Here is a 24,434-nt window from a genome sequence, read left to right on the forward strand (position 1 = left end):
AAAACTGTTCTACCTCCATACTTAAACCAAGAGAAAACAAGAAGTGGCTCAACGGAAAGATTAAGGTAAAGCAAGATGCTTCACAGCTCCTTCTCTGTTCCCTTCCAGTTTGGCCCGGGGTGTTCCTTTAGAGTCAGAAGCATTAATCATCCAGTCCTATATTCCTGAAAAGGTACGACATGGACTCCCCGTTGTGGATCCTGCGAATGGCTTCCGAGAGGATCATGCTGATATCCACAGTCTTGATTTTAGGGCACTGGAGTTTCTGTATCTCATGTGGAATTGTGTTTGTAACAACCACCTACGGGAAGAAAAAATGATCAGGAGGACGTAGCTCCGTTATGTTTTCCACCTTCCCTATTGGAAGTGTGAAAGGGAGTTTCACAGATCCTATCAAGCCACCACTGCTGATAAGATTTTACATTACTGTCAGGGTCAAAAATCCTAGGAAAAGCCCCACATTGCCACAGATACTAATGGCACTGTCCTTCTTTCATTCATTCTGCCAGGAAGAGTCAGAGGAAGGTACAAAATATCCCCAACACTGAGGGGAAAGTTCCACTGACACTGGCAGTCCAGCACCTCAGCACTTCCCACGTTTCCCTCTCCTGCTGTAGCTTAAGGACAGGTAGATGTTTCCTTAAAAAAAAAAAACCCAATCATTTGATCAGGATTCAGAATCCACACTTACCTCATCGATGGCAGACTCCTCGATCAGCCGGGGAGCGTCTGAAGACAAGAGGCCGTGGGTGGCCATGACAAAGATCTTGTAAGCCCCCCTCTCCTTGAGGGTCTCGGCTGCAGCCAGGAAGCTGTCAACATCATCGATGATGTCATCCTGCCAAAACACCACCGAGTCACCACCGAGTCACCACAGCCTCACACACAGCACTCAGACTGACAGGGCAGCTCTAGCAAGTACAGCAGAACCCAAACTATCAGAAGACTGCCCTTTTTTATGACAAGCCCAGAGATAACACCCTGCTTTCGAGAAACCATGACTGAATCACACAATTATGGAATGGTCTGGGTTGGAAGGGATCTTAAAGATCATCTCATTCCATCCCTTGGTGTGGGCAGGGACATCTTCCACTATCCCAGGTTGCTCCAAGCCCCATCCAACCTGGCCTTGGACACTTCCAGGGATGGGGCAGCCACAGCTTCTCTGGGCAACCTGTGCCAGGGCCTCACCACCCTCACAGGAAGAATTTCTCCCTAATATCCCATCTAACCCTACTCTCTGTCAGCTTAAAGCCATTTCCCCTTGTCCTGTCACTCCAGGCCCTTGGAAATAGTCCCTCTCCATCTTTCCTGTCGGCCCCTTCAGGCCCTGGAAGGCCACAGTTAGGTCACCCAGAGCCTTCTCCTCTCCAGGCTGAACAATCCCAATTCTCTCAGCCTTTCCTCACAGCAGAGGAGCTCTAACCCTCTAATCAACCTGGTGGCCTCCTCCAGACTTGCTCCAACAGGTCCATGTCCATCATCTCAGCTTCACTAAAACTCCTGGACAGAAACACAGTGATTTTCCCCTGCTTTAATGTGCACCTGAAACCCCTCTCCTTCAGGTAAGCACTGAACAGAGTTTCACCTGCCCTACTCATGGAAACAAGGTCCAAACTCTGCTTTTCAGCATGGATCACTTCACAGTGTGCTCAGTCCTGCCCCATGGAATCAAAAGTCCACCAGCAACCCAAGTTTAGTGGCTGGTACAGAATGTTTACTTGATTTCTTCAACTTTAACATGTTTAACATCATTGATGAGAAGTGAGGACATCTTACCACGATGATAGCTATTCTTCCTCCCACATCTCCCACAACTGTGATGGGTGGCTTTTCCTTGGGAATCAGCACTGATTAAGGGCAAATTGGTTTAGAGAGAGAGAAAGGAGAAAGAAAAGAGAAAGTTTATAAGATTTACTTTAATAATGTCTGCTGGGTCACCACAGTTAAGAGAGAGACATGGACCAACAACTATTTCAACAGCATTACTGGGAAAACCAGTAGGACTTTAATATATAAATGATCTTTTTAAGCTTAGTTAAAATATTAACTACATTCATTTACACTCAAACTGTGAACCAGTTCAACGAATTCTTAATTTTAGCACAGAAACAAAGTGGCTGGCAGACACCACCAGTTCCTTTTTGCTGGCCCATCACTGCCAGCCCCATTCCCCAAGAAAAGGCCAGGTAACACTTTCCCACACACACTTACTTACTGGGGATCTCCAAACTGGGGTGAATAGCAGCGACATATTTGGCTGTGGGTGGGGAGTGCCGACCATCCACCATGTCAGACTCGGCATCCTGAGCTTCCCCGTGGATCACAGCGATTCCCAACCGCAGGCGCTCAGCGAACGACTGTGCCCTGCAGGGAAAGGGTTAAAAAACACCAGGAACGCGTTAAATTTAAAATAATTCACCTACATACAACCCTAACCTATTCCCATTTTACTTCTACCGTTTCAGAGGAAAATGAAATGATCCTAAAATTTTAGGAGGACACATGGAAGGAACCACTTGCCCCTTAATATCTTGATTCCACCAGGTTTGTGAGTCAGAATAACCCTGAAAGTGCCCATATGGGCCTTGAAGCAACAGGATAAATGTTGCAAGTCACATAATTGTGATTACTCCCTTCTGCTTTGCCCAACAGCCAAAAACCATTCCCTAGCCTTCGGCATCCTTGGGATTCCAATGCTTTAGGAATCTCATCTAACAGTAACCAAGAATAGTCTTGATGTCTAGATTGTCTACATTTCATAGGAAAAAATATATATTCATATGAAAAAAAAAGTGTTCACCTATTTATTTTTAGCACTAAATAAGGACAATATCCCTGACCTGCTGACACAATCTGAGATACCCTGTGGAAAAGGGGGTCCAGATGATCATTCTGCCTGGCAAACCACACTTCAAGCTGAACAGCCTGGATTTTATTATTAGCTGACATAAAGTTCCTTCACAGCGCGGTATTTCTTTGACTAAAATTAGAAATTTCTGGAAAGAAGTGTGAGGTCAGCTGGGGGAGTGGGCAAAGCAGAGAGCCAGGAAAATGGGAATTTCACAGACAGTGCTTGTATCCCAGATCCTGGAAGCAGCAAGTGTAAATTAGCACATCTATCCCACCTTACCTTGCACACCCAAAGTTTGGGACCCTGCCCAAGCCACCCCATCTCACCTCCTCTGGTCCAAGTGAATCCAGCACATCTAAAGTGAGTCACTCTGCTCTAACATCAGCACCTCAGACCCGTGCCTGAATCATCTCCTCTATCCTTAAGCCTTGTTTCACTATCCAAACAATCCAGAGTCCAGAGAATAATTTGCCCATCATGATACTCAGTTAATTAAAAATGAAGAATCTTCCACCCTGTGGTTATCATACAGTTACAATATTCTTGCGAGTAGTTAATTACAGGTAATTATTATTCCAAACATTAAGAGTTAGGACTTAGCAGGCATAATCCTATCAATAAAACCATAATAATTACGTTAAAATGCAATATTAAACTGAACAAAGTTCAAAGTAAGAGCAAAATGATTTATTAATTTTCCAGTGAGCTCAGAAACCGCAGAAACATTCTGAACTGCACCAAGCACGGGTTCTTCTCCACAAGTAGGCATTCATCACAAGTATTTTCCTGGATTGTTTTCAGCCTGGATTAGGCTGAAACATCCAATCACCCTTTCCCCAATACAATGTGCCTCTTCAAATACTGCCCTTAAATGCTCGTAGGTCCACATGAAGAAGTTTAACAATAGAGCTCTGGGAACCTCTCCTCCCCAAATCCCTGTGTGTGCAACCCATCTGTCTGGTCAGTTTGAAGAGACTATTTGCTGGCATTGACAATTACTGGATCAGTGTTAAAATGCTTCAACAAAAGCCTGTCTACACCCAAGTGGCAACACTGACACCGTGGAAAAGAAATGGGAGAGAACCAAATGGAAAATGACTGGCCAAAACAAAAGAAATCACAAAAAGTACTGCTGGAGAACAAAGATGACACAAGTTGAATCGTTACATAAAATAACAAAAACACAAAGTATCACAAATTCCTTGGCATGAAAGTCTAAATAACTCTTCAACAAACTCTTGGTTTGCCACCACAGCAAATACAGCATCTCTTAAACCATTGTCCAGCTCTTACAGCACCTGCTGACAGCAGTTTAATTCCAAAGCATCTGGGAACAGTCAACTAAAAAGCTTCATGGATTAAGAACAGTCATTTAACCACAAGGACTTCACAATCAAAATCTTCTCAAATATCAAATCCTGTTTCACCATCTGTATTTAGGATCTGATCAACCATGTTCTTATAGTTAAGCCCACATTAAGCAATTCCTTTGGATGAATGGCATTACATTTCCAGCCATTTTTCTTCATTTACAGCAGGAAATTTAAAATGTAAATGCACACGAATAGAACATGATTAAAAACCTTCTTTATCATAAGCACTGCACTGATTTACCTCATCCTTTTGTTTGTTTTTTTCAAGTCTCCTTAGATTTATTGTGATTACAGAGAAGATGTAAAAACCACACAGCTGACAAGGCAGAACTGGGAGGGGTTTGAAGGCTGCATCTTCTAATTATTGGATATCTGTCCTTCACTTGATCCTAAGAACAAAATCCCGACAGAGATTTCCTGCTCCAAGGCAAGAGAGCAGATCTTACCCACCTCTTTGCAGACGCAGGAGATTTGGCCACAATTACAGCATTCCTGTAGTCTGGTATCTGTAGTAAATAACAGATAGCAATGTCCACTTCATATCTTTAGACAAATTTAAACTCAGTAAGAATCAGAGAACTTTATTTTGCCAGAAGAACTTTAAGCATCGAACATTTTCACCTAAGAAAGTAACCTCAGGAATCCATGGTAAATGATCAGAGTTGACAGCTCAGTAAAAACAGGTATTTAGAAAATTCAGATATTGGAACTGTACCTTTCATATATCCCATGTTATAGGAGAGATTACAGAAAAGTAACTGCTTTAGAACATCAGGGCTAGGCAGACAAGTGTTGAAAGAAACAGGAAACCATCAAAATTAAAGTTTCCTGTTCAACTTTAATTGTCTTTCATCACTTGAAAACAGCATTTCACCCATTTCCTATTGCTTTAGAGAGCACACCGAGAAAAGTCACACCTCTCCATCACGTAACACCGACTATTTCTATGAACAATCAGAAGGGATATAAGTTCCATGTTCACTGCACTCTCCTGGAGTCACAGTCTCACAGTGCTGCAAACTGTCCTCCACACTGACCAGCACAAGGAGATGCTGCTGCAAACGTCAACAGCACCAGAGGGGTAAGGCCAGGAAGTCTGGATTTCCTTTTGAGGTTTGACAGAGACTTCAGTCACGTTTCACAAACACGATCTACTCCTCAGTTTGCTGCCCCTGACCCATTTTCACACTGGTTTTTCACTCCAGACTCCTGCTCTCTGTTTAACCACCATTTTAGTCCCCATCTCTCAAAAGTTTCTTATCCTCATCTCCATTTTCCCTGCAAACAGTGACTCCACATCAGACTCATCTTGCCTTGTCCATAACTTCTCAAGCATTCCACTGTTCACACTTCCAGCCCTCCTTTCCACAGCAACCTACGCTCCCTCTCATATCTCATCTTACCCCATTCCTTGCAAACTCAGTAGTTTCCTTCACTGTGTTTCCCTGGGATGATCCATCTCTATGGAGAGCAGCTGAAAGAGAACCTGGCTGGCCCTCTCTCCATTGCCACAGTTCTCAGCCAAGCCAAGTCCTACAGAGCAGGTCCATCCTCAGACTCCCAGAGTTAAGGGACCTGCAAATTGATCTGTTACAGATGTGATTGCACAAATTTGGGGGGCTGACACCCTGTCATGCTGCTCACCACCTTGCTGTCAAGATGTCAAATACTCATCCCAGGGCACAGAAACAAGCAGGTTTTCTGCAAACACAGGCAAGGTAAGTCCTTCCACAATCTTTTCCTCAAACACACAAACTGCGCTGGCTGAGTATTTCCAAAAGCTCTCCCTGAAACAAGCATGGGAAAGAAAAAAATTTGGGCAAGGACCTAATCAACTGAAAACAAGAACTTTTCCGAGGACGTTGTCGGGCAACGTTAATAACCCACAATGTTACTAACTCCACCTACAACACTGGGAATTCAGCATGTTCTGTCCTTTACAAACACTCAGTTATACAAGAGGCTACAAAGATTAACATGACGGAAGGTATGGACAAGGCAGGGCCTGTCACTTGACATAACAGAGGCTTTGATCTTGTTCAGACACCATTGCCTCATTTTTCCCCTGCCAAATTACCAAATTTGTTCTCAGCTCTTCAAAAATGAAGTCGGAAAGCCAGAAGTGTCATCCACAAAGCAGTAAGGTATCAACAGCTCCTCAAAACAAAGAGCTACATCACTCTGGGATTAACTTGTACACACAGGAAAGAGAAGACACCAAGTAGCCAACATTTTCTAAGCAATACAGAGGAAACCCAACAAAACTATTTTCATATCACGTGAGTTTCACTGATTGGACTGTCTTCATCCCACAACACCGAGTAATTCTCTTCACACCTATGCACAAATTCCCAACAGGGAACAACTACAAGCCCTCGTCCTCTCACCTTTCAGTTAAATGTTTTTTAAATGGCCTCCACTCTTACCAAGCTGGACTCCATTTCATGCTATTCAGTGCACCCCATCATGACTCCAACTGCTTTGAAAGCTCTGGCATTCCCAATGAAGGATATCCAGCAAGTTGTGGCCACCAGGAACTTGGAATGAATACTAAATTCCTCCTGAGCAGCACTGGATCACAGTTTTAAGATACTATAAACGACTTGGCTGGTCAAGGTACTTGCCAATGTAGATCCCAAGTGATCAGATCCAGTCAGTCAACTCCAGTTTTAACAAGTCCCCTCATGGACGAGCAGAGGAATGAAGAAATAAAGAACTGAAAGTATCTTCTAAGACTTCTCTACACGTACTTCAGATCCCTCTGTAAATGTTCATTTGTTAGACTGCACAGCAGTGCCAGACTCAAAGCTGCAACAATTCTTTGTAAGCCATTAAAAGCTCATGATTCAAAAAGTGCTTCAAGACTTGAAGCAGCACCATGATCTTGTTGCCAACTATAAATCACACACTGTAGCAACATATAAAGGCACAACCTCTCTTGTGTCTGCATGCTTGGTTTTCCACTTTTTTTCCCTTTTTTTTAACTTAGGAAGTCCTTACAATGTGCAATACTTCTCTCCTGGAACACAAGATGAATGACTGTGGCAAAGCCAAAGCCTGGGGTTTTGTTCTGCCACCCTCTTTGATTCTATTACCAAATGAAATGATAAAGAGAGCTTCAAATGGTAACTGATTCCCCAAACAGATTTTAACACTGTCATAACAAAATCATGTGGGTTTGGGTTTTCTTAGGGGGGTGGGGTGGGGCGTGTTTCATTTTGGTTTTTAAATTGGGGCATTCATAACCCTATAAAAAGAAATAGCTTGGAACCAAAAGTAAGAGTGAACCCAACCTTTTCTCTCACCAGGAAGAAAGCATTTGCTTTATTCCAAATTATCATTAGTCAGAGGCTTAACATGTATCTTATACCTACAATTATCATTTGCATGGATGAATCTACCAGTAGCCCTTCTCAAAGCACTTGTAAAAATAAGATGGAGAAATGGAAGCTCAGAACGCCCCAAGTTAAGCTGCTCAAGTCAAGACATGCTGAACAAACAGTGGGTGAGATTTCCACACAAGAAATCAGCTGGGCTTGCTTTCAGAGCATGATCAATAGGCTCTCTCATAGTTTACAATTCCCAAAGTGGCTTTTATCATGAGACATTAATTACACCCACACAAGCACTCCATCCTATAAACGTCAAGGAAACTGGAAACAGGAAAGGAAAAGGACATCAAGAGCACAGAAATCCTAACTTTTTTTTTTCCAATATTAGGGGAATATATCTAAGAAGATAGAGCAGCGTTGCTGCACAGGTAAGAAAACACCAGCTCTCCATGGAAGTAAAAGTTAAGCACGTGGGGAGGAAAATAATCAACTGCCCCAACACCATTCCCTGCCACAAACTGGTCCTTTCCCCTTAAAATTCTGTTTGAAGAGTTAATCTTTTCAGAGGAATTTGTTTCAGATGCCTTGAGACATGACAAAAAAGGTAATGTAAAAAAAAGTAACTGTAACAGCAGGCCTTCCTCACCTCTTCTTGGATGTACTGTAGTAAAAACGGGGATGCTCTCAAGTTATCAACTGGAATGTTGAAGAAGCCCTGAATTTCCTTCTGATGTAGATCCATGGTAATAAGATGAGTTAGTCCTTAAAAAAAAAAAAAAGGAGCAAGACATAGAGAAGCACATCAAGAAAATGAAGAGAGAACAAGACAAGACAGTCTTTATTTTTCTAAGTTTCACTGAAGCTTGTCCAGAAAATCTCCAAGCTGCACGAGAACAACATTACACTCAGTGAAAGTACATAACAAATTAACTACGTCCCTCTTAAGCACACGGGCATTAACATGTTTTGAGACTTCTACAGTGTCTTTTTAAAAGAACCTCAGAACACTCCACATAACTGACTCAGTAGTGCCACACTGAGGCAGGTAAGATCCTTCTCCACGGGACAAAATGGGAGCACTAATTTGCCCTGTGTCACAGACCCCGCAACACTCATCGTAGTCCTGAACTCCTGAAAAAGGGGCCCAACTCCTAAACAACAAACCCCACTTCTCCCAAAATAACAGACCAGCTCACACTGTGCTTGGTATGAATGCCTGTTTTTTTCCCAGCAGTGGGAATGAAAGGAAAGGAGCAGAAAATGTGCTGAAGGCTGTGGAAATGAATAGTCTCATTCTCCCACATCATCTCAAATGTAAAGGACAAAGTGCATTCATCCAACAGGTAAAAAACAGGCCAGAAATGACAATGCACAACTGTTCAAGAGTGTTAAAAACATAAAAGAATGGTATTAAGAGATGGGTACCATGGCAGCTGAGCCCAGCAGACTCATTTTGCCAACTCAGTAGGACTCAGTGTAAAATGGCTGCTTCAAGTTTGGGTTTTTTACAAACTCATCGTTCAGAAACGTTTCTAATTAGAAACAATCTCTAATGAGAGAATTTCTAATTCTCCTTTTTATGTGGGTTTTAAACACAGGAAAAACTCAGCAGTTATTTTTAAAGAGTCCCAAGTTGTGCACAGACCTCTCTAAACCTGGAAGCTGACAGCAGGAGCCCCCTTGCCCTGATAATTTCAGAACAGCCCACACTCTTACCAGCTTTGCACATCATTGAGGCCAGTAACTTAGAGACAATGGAGCCCCTTTTCCTCATCTTGCACTGTTTGCTGTATGGGAAGTAAGGGATGACTCCAATGATGCTTTTGGCACAGGAGGTTTTACAGGCATACACCATGATCAGGAGCTCCATGATCGTAGTGTTCACATCCCTGCAACGACAAACACCCAGTTCTGTATCCCGGGCACAAAAATCCTGTATTCAGCACAGCATTTATACCCACCCCAGGAATTTCATGCCAGGGTAGCTCAAAGTATGGAGACTGAGCAAACTTCACTAAGCTTCCAGCTCTGGACTTCAGGATGGCAAGTGCCCTGGGCCCAGCATTTGAATTCTTCACCAGGATTACACTTCTTTACTGTTTTCACTCTGCCATTTTGGACAATTCAGCCGTCTTTGTTGGACGGTGTTGCTATAAAAAAGTAGCCCATAATTTATCCCCAATATCACTTCCTGTTGTCCACAAAAATATATGTATTTTCCCATATAGATATGCTTTTTAAAAAAAATACTTTGTATATACAACAAATTCTTCTCTTGTTAAGCCAAGAGCAAGCTAAATACTTAACAGTTAGCATCTGTTCTCTAAGAGAAGTGATCATCAACTAAGGCCTATTATTTCTGTTGCCATTAAAAAAACAGCCTTAGCATTTGTAAAGTTCACTTAAAATAAAAGATGCTGTTTTCTGAATCGTGGGACACATTGCCCAGGAAATTTTCCTCCTACATTTCCAGCTTTGTGATGGAGCTAGAGATGGGCAGCTGAAAAGGGAAAAATTTAAAGAGAATGACATAAGGAAAAGAATACACTTAGGGAAAGAATGCAGGGACCCAGGGGAATATTTCACTGATACATTCACTGAAAATTAAAATAAGAGAAGTTTGCTTATGCCAAAGTCGGCTTTGTGCACATATTAAAAGAAAAACCCAAGACAAATAACAACAAAGAAAAGACTCTCTCTAGTTAATCTGAGCTTATTGCACTGTATCACATACAGAAGAGATGACTAAAATTAAAACCAGAAGCATTCCTATGGACAGCCCATGTCAAATGCTAGCACAGGGTCTTTGAACAGTTACTCACTTTGAAACTGTTTGGATGATAAATACATCCTTTCCTCTCACAGACTCCTGAATCTGCACTCTTGTTTCTGCCAAGGAGAAAAATATGTAATATTTGCAATAGCAAAACTCAACAGAGTCTAAGAAAAGGGAAGCCAACACATGCACATCAGTGTTGGGTACAATTCCAGTTTTGCTAATTAAATGCTCACCTCTGTTTGGCTCCTGATAAACCTGAACCTTCCCCATCTCAACTCCCAGGCGCCTGCAGGAGCAGAAAACAAGGAGAAGTCAATATGGGGAAAGGAAGGACAAAACAAATGCAAATCCCACAATGCAACAGTTACTGAAAATGCTGTATTCCAGGGCAGAAAACCAAGGAAAGAAAGTCCCAAACCATAAAACCAATAATTACAGTGGACATCTCTTTAAAAAGCACCTACAGTTTCTGCACTGCAGACTAAGCTAAACTCATTTTCAAGTCAAGCTCAGAAGAACAAGCAGCAGAAAAAAAAATGCTTGAATACTAAATCATGCAACAATTTCTAATTTTTAACATGTATTTCCTGCCCTATATATATGTATATACACGTGGCAAAATACAACTTTTAAGTTGTTCTCCTCTATAGAAAACAGTCAATGTAGAGTGAAGAGGAAATACAGCAAGCATTATTCTATGGATAATGGAAGACTAATGCCTGCTGTATTTATTCCATGCCAGGATTAGCACAGATCCCCATCACTACAAAAAGGAGACAGTTACAGATTATGACACACACTCATGCCCAAATTCTTGCCACACGTAACCTGAGTTCCTTTGCAGCCCCTTTCTCCTCCTGTCCACACCTAACTTTGGGCACATAAGTCTCGGGAAGAAATCCATCATGTGGAATATTCCCAGTAATGTTATGCATCCTAATTAGCAAGGTGAAAATTTACTTAAGCCATAAAAGTTCTGCTGAAGCTATTCATGGATTGAAGCTAAAGGAATGTTCCCATCCAAAATATACAGCGAGCAGGAGAGATGTAGTTTTGCTGCCTAAGAAAACCCCACTACAAGGAGTAGGAAAATGATAAAAAACTTGTGCCACGATTATTTAACACTCTCCAAACATTAATTTTGCCCACGTGTTTCCTATAATGTGCTGCAGCCAATCCCAGCCTGCCACGGAACAATTCCAACACAAATTATTCTCCTTCTACTCCATCTGCTGAAATAGGCTGTGCAATAGAGCACACACCACGTTCTTGCAAACCATGGCAGTTTTCCCATGTAATTTTCCTTAAAGAGAGAAATCAGAATTAATAAAATAAGACTGTACTTACTCAGCAATCCTCTTGGACAGTTCCATGCACGACGAATTGGAATTAGCTGAAAACAGCACCAGCCCACCCTTGGTGATATTCATGATGGCCCCAATTTCAGTTGATGACACACAAAACATCAACCCTAAGTTGTTTTTCCACTTCTAAAAGACTGCAAGAGATCAAAAGTCAGTTAGAGCCACAATGTTAAAAACAAGAAACAAATTTTCCCTGTTTCAAAAGTGAAGAATTTCCTATAAGCCTGTATTTTCCAGCATCCTTAGTACTTGTTTTCCCCACTTCAACAGTTTCCCTAGAGCTCTCCAAAGATCCCCCTGAAAATCTCCTAACTTAACAGGTTTTTTCCTATTTTGAACTGTTTTCCTCAGGCTATCATCTAGTAACAGAGATCCTCTTTTCCATCAGCTTGTCCAGTTCATTTAACAGAACTGAGCGACATTTATTGACTTTTCCAAGATCACAAAGCCAGTCAGGGGCAGAATGGAGCTGAACAGAGCTCCTGGGTCCTGGCTAGAAGGGTCTGTTTCCATACTGTGTCTCTTTTCATCACTTTGCAATAAATGATAAACTTACAAATAGGGATGAAACGTAAGGAAGAGTTCAATAAAGCTGGCAGCTGTAAATAATGACCTCTTGCACAATGAATCCACTTGCTGAAGCAGCTGCTGTCATTCTTTGAGATTAATAATTCTCCTGTGAAAACAGGAGAAAAATATCATGAGGAATTCGATACAATTTTTTTTTTGTTTCGAATAAAGGCACAAACCACTAATCCCACCAAGGATTTGATGGGCTTCCATCTTTTTATTACTCTTCATAAACTACATTTTCCTGACTTCTTCTGCTGTAATATTTTAGTCAAATAAAAGAAAAAAAAAATCACACTGTCCAGCAGCCCCTGACAGACCAAAGTAGAATTCAACTCAAAAAGTCCTAGGCCACTGCACTTCACTCACTTCTGTCTAAGAAATATAATGCTTCATCATCCATTTCAGAATTATGTAGAGGACTGGAAATATTAAATATGAATGGCTTAAATTATGAAAGAAGTAACTTCTTTCCTGATAAACATCTCTCTGCTGAGAAACATAATTATCGAATAGTCACAGGTAATTAATTAGAAAAAGCTGATGGTTTATCAATTGTTAAGTACTCCAAAACAGCAACAAAAAGAAAAAAACAACCATTTTTGTATTAGAGGGATAGCTGGCTGGCTCTATAAAGAAACTCTTCACCTCATCTTTGCAACTAGACATTCTCTTGGTCAGGTTGATTTTGTCACAGAGGAACCCGATTCACTCTCATGAAGAGCCAAAGTCAAGCCAGGAATTTCCTAACAACAAATCTCTTGATGCCCAGTCTGAGCTCTGCTTAACTGCTGTGAATGAAAACCTGCCTGTCATCAGAACCTCCAAAATGTGCAGAGAGTGAGCACAAACAGCAACAATTTCAGCCTCAGAACCCCTGGATGTTTCACTCTACTAGAACCAGGTGAACCCCCCACACCTCAAAAGCCAGACCTGTATCCCTGCGTAACGAAGTGCCCAACAATTTAAGGATAAACCTAATCCTAGGCTAGTGTTTCTCTGTTCTGCTGCTCAGCTACTCTCTGCAACTCCCAGCTGTTAACTAATGGCCATCACCCATCAAATATTCATAACAGTGCTCAAGATCCATCTCAGCTCCAAAGAAGGCACGGACTAGAAATGCTTTTAGGTCTCAGAACACCACCTGAAGCTTGTGTGGCTGGATGGGAACAACGTGGATACATCTTTCCCTATTACTAAAAGCATTCATACAGAAGGCACTCTTTCCCCCCCCTCCAGTTGTGTGTCTTCCTTCCATGGATTAGGGAAATGAGAAGCATTAAGAGATGTGCTGAAAGACAAAATTGTTGTTCCCCATTATTGCTCAAGGTGCATTTTATACCACCATAAGATATTGATGTATTCAGCAACACTACACACTGCTCTTCACATCATAGGTCAAGGACTTCTTTGTGGTCACACTTCGGCAGCTACAGGTGGGCCACGGCGTGTGTGGGGAGGGAAGGTGCATTTAAAGAGTAATCAACCTTGAAACGGGTGTTGGGATGACAGCAAGCTGGCAGAACTTTATTAGATGTGCAAAGACGTGACTCCACATGGGTACCTGGGACCAAAACCCTCTGGTTTGAGGTGGGCAAGGTCTGGGACAACAGGCACCACAGAGGCTGAAGCACCAACTCCTGCCCTGCCTTTTGGGCTGCACACAGTTACACAGACACGCCACGATGAACACAACAATTACTGGGTACACATGGCTTTACATCTCCATGAACTGAGCATGTCCGCACAGAAAGCAACAGAGGCAGGAATAACTGTATGGGATAACCATGGTACTAAGCAATGGAATCCTCGTGGGACGGAGGGAATCTGCACCCTCTCACCCATCTTCCCCACAGGGAATTTTCCCGGCCCTCCACTCATCTATCCCCCTGGGCTAAGGGACCCTTCCAGCCCACGCCTCCCTACAATCCTTCAGCTGCTCCAGGTGGGTTACACAGGCCCTGTGGTCCCTGCGGATCCCATCCCTCCTATCCTGGAGCGGCCAGTGCACATCGCAGCCCCACGCCGCTCCTCCTCACCTGTGGGGCTGCCGAGGAGCCCGAGAAGCCCTGCAAAGGGCCCGCCCAGGAGAGAGTCCCCATCTCCTGAGGGGAGGGCGACGTAGCCCCTTCCTCAGGCGGCAGAACCCCGTGTGTGGGGAAGGGGGGATGTCCTGCCCACACAGCCAGCTGAAGCGGGCTGAGCGGGCGGGAGCGCCCCTCGCTGAAGGCCTTACCTGCCGGCTCCGGCCCCCCGGCCCCGGGAGAAGGCGGCCCGGCCGGAGGGGAAGGAGGGGGTGAGGCAGAGGGAGAGGCAGAGGCGGCGGCGGAGCTCAGCCCGGGCTCCAGGGTTCTCCGCGGGCAAGATGGCGGCGGGGCGTGAGGGAGGGCAGCCGCGGGCGGAGGGGCGGGCCCGGGCGACCCCCCCCCCCCGTTCCCGCACGGCTCGGCGCGCCGCTGAGGGGCACCGGCGCCATCTTCCCCTCAGCCCCGCAGTGGGGGAGACACCGGGACAGGGGTCATAGAATCACAGAACCATCCGGGTTGGGAGAGACCGCCAGCCCAGCACTGCCACTGTAGCCCCTAAAGCATCTCACCCATCGCCAGATCCAGACGCCTCTGGAAAACACCCTCCAGATACGGTGACTCCGCCACCTCTCCCTGGACAGCCCGTTCCAATGCCTGACCACCTGAACAGTGAAAAAAAATTTCTGGTATCTGATCTGAACTTCCCCTGTCGCAGCTTAAGGCCGTTTCCTCTAGTCCTCACTGCACGCACGGTAGAAGAGACCAGTCTCCACCTCACTGCAACCTCCTTTCAGGTTGTTGTGGAGAGCGATGATGTCTCCCATGAGCCTCCTCCAGGCTCAAACAAACCACCTCTTCCAGGTAAACAAACTCAGCTCCCTCAGAAAACACATTTTCTAGACCCCTTCACCACCCTTGTTGCCCTTCTCTGCCAAAGAGAAGGGCACTTCTGGGTCCCCGTCTGGCATGATGTGGGAACCAGAACACCAACGCCGCAGTTCAGCTCCCACCCACCAAAAAAGACCCTTGCCAGGGTCGGGAGAGCCCCGGTGCAAAGTGCATGTGGAATAAAAGCAGTGGATGTCCGCGGGGTGCCGCGTTTCGGAGCTCCCACGCCTGCAGCCCTGTCAGAGGGACGGACGGACGGGCGGCTGCCACGCTGCTCCGGGCACCTCCATCGCTGTGGCTGATCCTCTCCATCTCCGCTGGTCCCTGTGGCACCATCTGGCCTTTGCCAGCAGACCCAGCAGTGTTTGTAGGGAAAGGGGCACCTCTGGAAAGTAAATTAGGAAAAGAAACAATCAGTGATGTCTCAGTTCCCTGTCACCAGCACACATGATTAATCCACAGTCCCCTGTCAGGACTCCCCTTGCCGTGTACATTGATTGAACTGCATGAAGATTCTTTTGACATCTGCAGTGAGACTCTTATTTTAAACACCCTGTTTACAAAAAAAAAAAAAAAAAGAAAACACCAACAAACCACCAGCTTTATCCCAGGACACCCATGACAAAACTGTTCTTTCACTGCTTTGAGGAAGTTACAGTCATCCCACACAGACATAGGAGAATAAAGGTCCCTGCTTTAAATAAAAACCCAAACATCGTGGTTTTTCCTCTAACCTGTTTTAAATTATGCTTCTCAGTATGCCCAAGATGAACAGTGTTTTATGGATCAGAATTTTAGCATTTAGTATAAAGGTTCAAATTAGGTAGTACTTTTGCTGCAGCTTTTCTCACAAAAAATTAAACTTGATTATTCTTGGCCTGTAGGGTGCACTGGAGCAAAGCCTAGCATCCCAGCAGGTATTTCTGTCCACGCTGGCCTTGATGTGAAAGAGGAGGAAAAGCCATTGAACGCCTCACTTAAACATGCCCGTGAAAGGGCAATGTTAAATTCACAGTTTGAAACCATTATGAGCTGCATTTTCCACCTTAAATACTCATGGACGAGTGTTTTCCAAGGCTTCATCAATTGTCTCTTCTTTTTGCTTTTTTCAGCAGACTGGGAGCTGGGGAAGGAGAAGCCATTTAACCAGGAGCAGCTGCCAGATGTCGAGCACTCCACTTGCAGGCTCACACAAAGCCAAGACATCTGTTTGAAATATGTGAGCAGAGAGGCCATCAGCCTCTTTATACCCTCAGAGATGCAGCACTGATCCTCTGACTTTCCTACAGCCTCTTCCAAATTACAGTGGGGGGTAAGAGAATAGACCTCTCTCAGCACCTCGCCACCCCCACTGTTCCCAGTCTGTGTTTTCCTGTTTCCAGGCTGGTGCTTCCACAATTGATTTGGGGTCATTGACCCCAGTAGGTTCTTGTTTTGTTTCAGGGCTTTTAGGACAAAAGGGAAGGGGTTTTGAGCTTTTTGTTGGCCTCTTCACAGAGCAGAAGAGATTTCTCTTGGCATCAGTCTCTGTCGCAGGATTTCACTGCAGCCTGGTGGGGCAGAGCAGTTTGATGCAGAACAACTAGAAACGACACTTGGTGAAGCACTGACCCGTAATGCAATTAGCAGCCTTCCCCAGAAGCATTTTTCAATACCCCAGGGCACCCAGAACTTGCTGACTGTTTGATTTGTGCTGCCCCGAATTCCTGACATTGCTCAAGCAAGCCACAGGATCAGGAACTAAGAGATCCTGTCTTCCGATCCTTTTTATAACGGCACTGCCTTTGTTTTCTTAGGGGGAAAAAAAAAAAAATCAATTTCTCAATTTCTCACCTCTGTTTTCCTGATCAGAGGAATGTGAGTTTAAATCTCAGCTCCCAAGGGAGAGGGATTTGTTAATCTGACAATATACTATCCAAACACTAAGAGTTTAACGAACAGTTGCTCCAAGATGAGCACACGGATTTTATTTCATTTACAATGATTCAATTAGCAGTCATCTAAGGAATGCTGAAAATTTGCCGGGTGTGAATACACTGGCTCACAAAGATTTGTTGTCCTTAATCCAGATGTGACCCTGGCAAGCAGAGATGTGCAAAAAAAACCCCTCCATACACACCTAGTCCAGCCAAGGTGAGGGGCACTGCTCATCCAGCACTTGGCTGGACAACAGCCTGCATCCATCACCTGAGAGAAGATAAATGCTGCTGTCATCCAGGCTCCTGTGCTCCATCCATCACTGCTCAGACAGGTTGGCTTTTTTTTATTTGTTTGTTTGGGGTTGTTTTTGTTTAAAAAAAGATGGATATTAAATGTCACCTACCAAACCACCTGACAGTGAGAACAATCAGACATGGCACGCCAAAGAAACACTCTGATTTGATCCTGACAGAGTCCTGTGAATAGGTTTGGTCTCCCCCAACAGAAAGAGGATCCTACAAGGCATCCCAAAAGCATCCTCTACCCTACACAGTCCCTCTGAGCCCACAGGGAGGTTCTGCAGCACAGATATCTCCACATTGAGCACAGCCCAAAGGCCACCACCTCCCTGCTCCCCTGCCCTTGGCTTTTCTGCCTGGGGAGCAACTGAGTTCAATCTCCAGAAGATTCTGCCTTGGATATTACCCAGGGAGGCAGAACTCAAAGTGCTATAAAATGCATTTCAGAACGGAGGGAAGGAGGAGTAATTTTATCATGTCTTCAGAGTGATTTGGAAATAGCATCCTCCACGTCTGGGAAGCAAAGTGCCTTAAAAAAAGGCCCTGGAGCAGAGAACACGTCTTCTCTGTGTGAAGGGCTGTGGCTGTAGATAGCACTCATTGCTTTATCAAATATTACTGCTTGGCTGTCTGCAGAAAACAGGCACCCACTCATTTGTCACAGTCCTGAGGCACAGAACTTTGACTGAAGGACTCCCTGAGCTCAGTGTGTTTTCCTGTTTCAAACTGTGCTCCCAGTTCCGGGTCAGTCTGTAATGTTTAACAGATCTGCCACACCAGCTCTGGCGTGGACACAGGGTTCTCTCCAGCCAGCCTCCCAACAAAGAGATGAGACATTTGTGGGAATACTCATGGTGGAACAGGTCCTGCAGACACACAGCTCGAGCTGGGTGCAAGGGTTTGGACAAACACTGCCCTGAAACAAGAGCCGGTGGTAGCCACTCTTGCTTGTTTCCCAGACTGTCTTTGCTTTGCTGTGTGTGGGCAGCTCTGTCCTGCAAAGTCTGCATCACATCCTGCTCACATCCATCACCTGATGTTTGTGGCTGTGGTTTGCCCTTTGATTCGCATTTAGACAAAAGTGGTTGAACTGGGCAGTGAAGTCACGTCATTTTAGGGAATTTGAACAGCTGCTCAGTTCGTGCCAAACACTAGTTAGTGCTCTGTTCCTCCCTGTCCTCCCCACTGGGTCCCAGCATGGTTTGCCATTTACCTCACTAAGCTACAGCTCCTCTACAGAGAGCACCCAGGCACCATGCCCTGTGCAGGCATTTCGTGAGCACACAGGAAGGACTCAAGTTGGTCACTGCAGAGCAACTTTGCAAATTAAAGCAGAATTCAGTGCAGGAGAGCAGGTCCTGTGCCTTGGGTGCACAACTTGGGGGCGTAAAGAAAGATTTGGTACCAGCCCTGCCCTGTACACTGAGCAGGAGCTGGGAGAGGTGCAGGGAAGGAGCAAAGTGCAACCAGCAAAGAGCACCCTGTGTCTGCCCCAGTTCAGTGCCAACCAGGACCAGCCCTGGATCAGGAAGAGCAGGTTAACCCCCTTGCTGGGAGCAGGACCCTCACCCGTTGGCTATGCCAAGAAAGGCTGTGGAGACCTGGGTAAGGCCCAGCCTATACCACTTATTCACACTATTACCAACATCTCTCCTGCACAGAGAAGCTTTTGACCAATACAGGTCCTCTAATTTGCCATCTTATTTCCTGCCTGATTTCAGCAAGCTGTGGAAGAGGTTCTGCTCTCAGACCACTGTGCACTGTCTTTCCTTAACCTTATCTAACAAATCAATTCCCCAAGCTCAAGAGTGAGACACTTAAAGATTTTACTCACCAGGAAAGTCTCACCAGAGGAGAGGCAGGGGGACCGTTAGGCTTCCCAGAGGCTTTTATTGTCTCATTAAGCTCTCCTTAATGAGAACTTCCTCACCTGCTGCAGTCTCCCTCCCATTCATTTGTATTCACTATCCTGCTGCTGGTACTTTCAAGGCTTAGTTCCCACTCCTTCCTCTCTCTTTCCTCTGAACTATTCTGAGCCCAGTTTCTATCTCCATGCTCCCATCCAGGTCCCAGGGAGAAAACACTTTCTCCTCTTGAGTTACCGCTTGCCATGTCCTCCTCGGCTGGTTTCCTCCCTGATACCTCTGCAGCTTCTCCCAGCTCCAGAGTCACCTGCCGTAGTCTCTCCTCCAAAGCAAGGCAGCAACCCCTCCTGGGTGAAATCCCTGGCTTAGATGCTTGCTAAAAACTTGCTTGTTCTCCCAGCTAAGGCTCTCCATGCACAGCTTGAACCCCCCCACCTCAGTGGCTCTGCCCGAACCCGCGCGCTCCAGTGGCTCCGCACGTCCCAGCCCACTGTTTGTAGGAGCGGGGCTGTCGGATCAGCCCCTCCATGGGACCAATGAGGGCCTCACACCAGCAGGGCAGCGGGTTCAGCACCTTTCTCAATGACTGCAAATACTGGGGGGGTTCAGGCTGTTCCACCCACCCCGTGGCATCTGAAAGAGCCTTGAGAGCAAAGCTGCGTCAGAAGGGGGCACAGCTGCCAAAGCGGCCGCTCAGCCTCCTTGGATTGCTGGTTGGAGAATTCCTCCCCCTTTTATTTCATTCAGGCTTTTCTAGATCAGCATATGGCAAATGTGAGTATCAGAGAGAATGAACAGCCTGCCTCCTAGTTGGGAATGAGGGACTACCACAATTATCCCTGTGATAAAGAGGTAGTCTGAACATGAGGGAACTCAATACAACAGGAGATTTATCTTGAAAGAAGTCCCTTGGCAGCCTGGCCCTATTCTGTAAGCACGGTTTCCTATTGCACAAAGGGCAGGGATCAGACCGGGGATGACAGATCCACCTATATGTCAAGCACATCCTGCTCCAGAGCTTAGTTACCTACTGCTATTCCAGTGGCAATTCCTTGGATCACCCAGACACTCTCCTTCATTCAAATCATGTTGTCCCTTGGGAAACTTCACACACCTTAGATTTCTAAATGACCCAGAAAATTGCTTTCTTCTCTACCACAGACCAGGTCAACACTTTAAAACCTGACTCTCGAGGCTGCCAGGTTGAGGAGAGAGGCATGACAGGAGTCTGAGGTCTTGGTCCAGCACTCGTGGAGTCTCTTGTCACAAGGGATTACGTGGGATCTGCAAACAGATAAGGAAAACCAGAAAGAGCAAACGCAGGTCTGCACAACCTTGACACAGCAATCGATGCTGTAGTTCACCACAGGAGCAAGTAAATAGCCCTGGAGTTACGTGCTGCATAGCAAACATTGCAGTCTTATCTGGATGACAGGCAGCAATTTGTGGCAAAGGGTAAATCTCTCTGTTCACTCAAGCTTGACATATGGATGGTCATGTTACATTCCCTGTTCTCAGCGGGTTTGTGCATGAATTTAAGGTTAAGTACATGTGTGTCTTTAGGATCACGACCTTCATTCAATATTGCATGGCCCAGCAGACCCATAATTAATCCCCAGCATGTCCAAGTGACAGCTCTCACTCGGTAACGTCATCCATGCAGAACAGTGAGGCACATGTAAATTCATATATTCCGGCTGGGAGTCAGAGATTTTCCAGCCATCAGAGCAGCGAGGCTCCAAGGCAGATTTCTGACAGGATGAACAGGACAATTGGTGGCTTGGGCTGTTTTACAGGTGAATTGGGCACAGCAGGAGAGGGGGGGGTGATACCCTGAGGAGGGTGGGCTGGGAATGACAACACCTCAACACTACCGTTCCCTGTTACGTGACCAACATTTTCTATTCACAAAAATTTAAGAGTTTCAGAAGCTGATGAAGCCTGGGGAGAAAACCTCCACCATCTTCCTCCAGGGAAGTTTGCAAATGTGAAATTTGACCAGACTCAGCTCTGCTACTTGCTCTTCTTTCTCCTCCAAGTCACTGTTTTTCAAATGTACCCAAAGGTCTGAAGTCTAACAATAAGCCATAAGCAGGGTCTGGCAATCAGATCCATGTAGTCCAAGTGCCCCAGGCAAGTCCTCACACCCAGGTCATGTCCTGCCTGCTTCACTCAAGACAGCTGCTGCTAATGCCAGTGGTTTGTTTCCAAAGTCTGGTTATTTAAATTTTTTTTATCTAGTTGTTCTATTACCAAAGATAAACCTGCTCAGTCAGGTTGGATCAACACGTTTTATCCCACAGGCAACACAACAGGCTGGGTAAGTTTTACAGAAATTTATTGGGGTTTAATGTTCATTCACCAACAGCACAAAATATCAAATCCCCGCTATTTAAGGGCTGGAAACACGTCAAACACAAACACAAACCATCATTGCTCAGAAATAGTTATGCTGTACATCAAACCTGAGTAACAGGAGCACAACCACTGATTTGTCCTTCCTGGGGAGAGAAAAGATGAGTGTCTTACAAAAAATACACAGAGACATTGCATTTAACCCTGTTTCTTTGAAAGATGCATGAACAAGAGTCAAAAGGCACAAGGAGTAAAATGCTGCTACTTTAACCCACCTTGCTGCAGCTCCAGAGAGTTCTTTCACTTCCATTGTGTCACAGTATGTTTGAGATACCCCCAAGACACCAAATTATACCTTGCACAGCCCTTCACAGCCCCCGGTCCTGCCATTAGAGCTCTGAAATAAGGGAAACTGCAGAGAAACGCTCAGAGCCTCGGGACCTCTGCTTCCGAAGCAGACCTGGACTTCCTCCGGCTGCTCAGGCTGCCCAGGACCGACTCCTCGCTGAAGGCCCCTTCGAAGGTGGACAGGATGGACTGGCGAAACTTCTCCTTGAAATCCGGCCCCACGAAGACATACAGGATGGGGTTGATGCAGCTGTTGAAGAAAGCAAGGCTGGAAACCAAGGGGATCCCTATGAAAAGGGCCAGTTTCATCTCATGGCTGGAAGAGTTTTTGGATATCTCCAGTAAGGAGAAGACGTGATAGGGGAAATAACAGAGGAAAAACGAGACTGTGACAGCAATGATGATTCTGTAGGGTTTTGCAGAGCTGGCCAACTGCCTTCTTTTCAGCCTGACAGCAACGACGCTGTAGCAGATGAGAATCACCAGGAAAGGGATGAGGAACCCGCACAGGAAGCGCGTTACGATCATGGCTTTGTGCCGCACCCTCCACAGCCTCCGCGTTGCCTCGGACGAGTAGTCGTCGGACAGCGCGAAGTTGTTATAGCAGCTGGTGACGTTCCTGGAACTGACCACAGTGTCCCGAAAGACCAGGTACGGGGAGCTGAGGAGCAGAGCCAGGACCCACGTTCCCAGTGCGATCCTGGCCGCCAGCTCCGGGCTCCGGTGGTTGTGAGACCAGACGGGAAAGGCCACGGAAACGCAGCGGTCGATGCTGATGACGGTCAGGAGGAAGACGCTGGCAAACATGTTGAGGAAGGCGATAGTGCTGTTCAGCTTGCACAGCAGCTTCCCAAATGGCCAGTGGAAGCCCAGGGCAGTGTAGGCGATGCTGAGGGGCAGGAAAAAGGTGAAGATGAAGTCAGCAACGGCCAGGTTGAGGAACCAGACGGAGTTCACCGTCTTCTTCATCTTGAAGCCTGTGATCCAGATGACAAGGCCGTTCCCCGTCACCCCCAGCACACAGGCGATGCCGTACACCACCATGGACAGCATGTGCATGGTCTTCTGGAGCCCGGAGTAGTAGTCCTGGTCAGTGGCATTCTCAGGCAGCTCGGTGGGGCAGCTGGCAGGGAAGGGGGAAGGGGAAGAGGAGATGCTGTCCATTGCTCCAAGCCAAGACCTGAAATCACAACAGCACACAGTGCTGTTATCTGTGGCTCCTGCAGTGCAGGAGAGGTGGAAATCTTTGTGAGCAACCCTGCACAAAATGTGTGTGCAGAGCCAGGTTAGATAAATTAATATATCATTAATATAAAGTCCTTCTCTATAGCATCTGCAGCTGCATCTCACACAAACCACCACAACCAGAGAAACAACCCCGGTTTTGGTGTTGGTGCTCTCAGAGGAACACCTCCATCAACAGCCCACAGCAGCAATCCACATGGGATTGCTAAAATCCCACGGAAACCCAGATCCCCCTGCCTTGACAAGTTGTCTTTGGATGACCAGTGACAAATCAAGACAGCAAAACCCATCTAGACTGGCAACAATTATGTTAACAGACCATTTCTTCACCAAGTGCCCGCCAAGGAGGTGCACTCTGAGAGCACACCACCACCCGAGCTGTATCCAGGTGTAATCCTCAACCAACCAACACCCTCCCAGTGGGCTGCCCCATTCTCCTCACCCCTCCTGCTCACGCAGCTCAGCAGGTCCTGGCAGGACTCACCCTGGTGCTGTGTTCCTTGGCCACTCTGCCCACAGCGGGTGGTCTTGCCTCCTGGCTGACTCCCCTTCTGTTGCTCCTCTCCAGAGTGACTCACACTGCCTTCCCATGGCTTGGGATCACGAGGAATTTAGTAGGATCACTTATTCCCTAATCTTGTTCCTCAATTTGTGGTGTGTTGATTTAACTCCTGAATCCCCAGCAGCCACACATTCCCTCGAGCTGGTTGGCCAAGCCCATCCAACCAGCTTGGACTTGAAGAACGAAGGAAGCACGGCCCCTCTCCTGCCTGTGCCACTCATCCCCCAGGCAGCTCCCTCCCTCCTGAGCACCTGGATATCACTATGGGCACCGGGGCTGCCCTGCCACGGTGGGGGGACAGGGCCAGCTCTGCTACCCACGACAGTGGCCCCATGCCCAACCCCTGCCGTGGCCTGGCACACCGGATTGATCTCCAGGAGGGGGGCTTTGGGGGTGGCCGGAACTGCTCCCTGCCCGGTGTAGGGTGGGGGGAGCTCCCGACTTATGGGGGAAGCGAGAGGCATCCCTGGATCGCGGGACACCCCAGGGCTGAGGGAGAGGCACCTCAGGGTGCACGGCAGGCAGGGCTGGAGCTGTGGGACAGGAGGGGTGACAGGAGGGGTGACAGGAGAGGTGACAGGAGGGGTGACCCCCGCGCTCCCCGCCCGTCCCGTCCCCGTCCCTCCCAAAATCACCCGCGCCCCGGGGCGCAC

The 24,434-nt window shown here is 46.3% G+C and overlaps 2 protein-coding genes across 10 annotated transcripts; both read right to left on the reverse strand.

Moving 5' to 3' along the window:
• Nucleotides 1-6: 6 nt before the first annotated feature.
• Nucleotides 7-19,747, reverse strand: PRPSAP2 (phosphoribosyl pyrophosphate synthetase associated protein 2). Of its 9 annotated transcripts, XM_029957785.1 has the most exons (13): nucleotides 19,241-19,747; nucleotides 14,869-15,572; nucleotides 12,259-12,378; nucleotides 11,686-11,836; nucleotides 10,572-10,624; nucleotides 10,382-10,448; nucleotides 9,276-9,448; nucleotides 8,206-8,321; nucleotides 4,678-4,733; nucleotides 2,219-2,367; nucleotides 1,780-1,850; nucleotides 692-838; nucleotides 7-301 (listed from the first exon to the last, which is right to left on the reverse strand). In XM_029957785.1, the coding sequence occupies exons 4-13, from the start codon at nucleotides 11,802-11,804 to the stop codon at nucleotides 143-145; spliced, it is 1,110 nt and encodes a 369-aa protein (XP_029813645.1). In that variant the 5' UTR covers nucleotides 11,805-11,836; nucleotides 12,259-12,378; nucleotides 14,869-15,572; nucleotides 19,241-19,747; the 3' UTR covers nucleotides 7-142. The 9 variants fall into 9 exon arrangements, with proteins under 9 accessions (XP_029813645.1, XP_017944763.1, XP_017944758.1 ...); XM_018089274.2 differs by lacking the exons at nucleotides 7-301; nucleotides 692-838 and having other exon boundaries at nucleotides 1,357-1,850; nucleotides 12,316-12,378; nucleotides 15,314-15,572; XM_018089269.2 differs by lacking the exons at nucleotides 7-301; nucleotides 692-838 and having other exon boundaries at nucleotides 1,357-1,850; nucleotides 15,314-15,572.
• A 1,845-nt stretch (nucleotides 19,748-21,592) lies between these two features.
• Nucleotides 21,593-24,334, reverse strand: LOC103761580 (chemokine-like receptor 1). The gene is made up of 2 exons (XM_008928193.3): nucleotides 23,704-24,334; nucleotides 21,593-23,154 (listed from the first exon to the last, which is right to left on the reverse strand). Exons 1-2 carry the CDS (start codon nucleotides 23,808-23,810, stop codon nucleotides 22,053-22,055), a joined length of 1,209 nt encoding a protein of 402 aa, XP_008926441.2. The 5' UTR covers nucleotides 23,811-24,334; the 3' UTR covers nucleotides 21,593-22,052.
• Between the last annotated feature and the right edge of the window lie 100 nt (nucleotides 24,335-24,434).

Source organism: Manacus vitellinus, unplaced genomic scaffold (assembly GCF_001715985.3).
Source record: "Manacus vitellinus isolate BGI_N305 unplaced genomic scaffold, ASM171598v3 scaffold_12_pilon, whole genome shotgun sequence".
NCBI lineage: Eukaryota > Metazoa > Chordata > Aves > Passeriformes > Pipridae > Manacus > Manacus vitellinus.

Bases quoted from the DNA above. Each gene is read 5' to 3' on its own strand.
- LOC103761580 (XM_008928193.3), bottom strand. From the start codon at position 23,810: ATGGGAAGGCAGTGTGAGTCACTCTGGAGAGGAGCAACAGAAGGGGAG. The intron at 23,155-23,703 runs GTGAGTCCTGCC...TTGTGATTTCAG, and splicing joins CCAAGGAACACAGCACCAGG to GTCTTGGCTTGGAGCAATGG.
- PRPSAP2 (XM_029957785.1), bottom strand. From the start codon at position 11,804: ATGTTTTGTGTGTCATCAACTGAAATTGGGGCCATCATGAATATCACC. The intron at 10,449-10,571 runs GTGAGCATTTAA...TCTCCTTGGCAG, and splicing joins TTATCAGGAGCCAAACAGAG to AAACAAGAGTGCAGATTCAG. The intron at 839-1,779 runs GTAAGATGTCCT...GTGTTTTGGCAG, and splicing joins GAAGAATAGCTATCATCGTG to GATGACATCATCGATGATGT.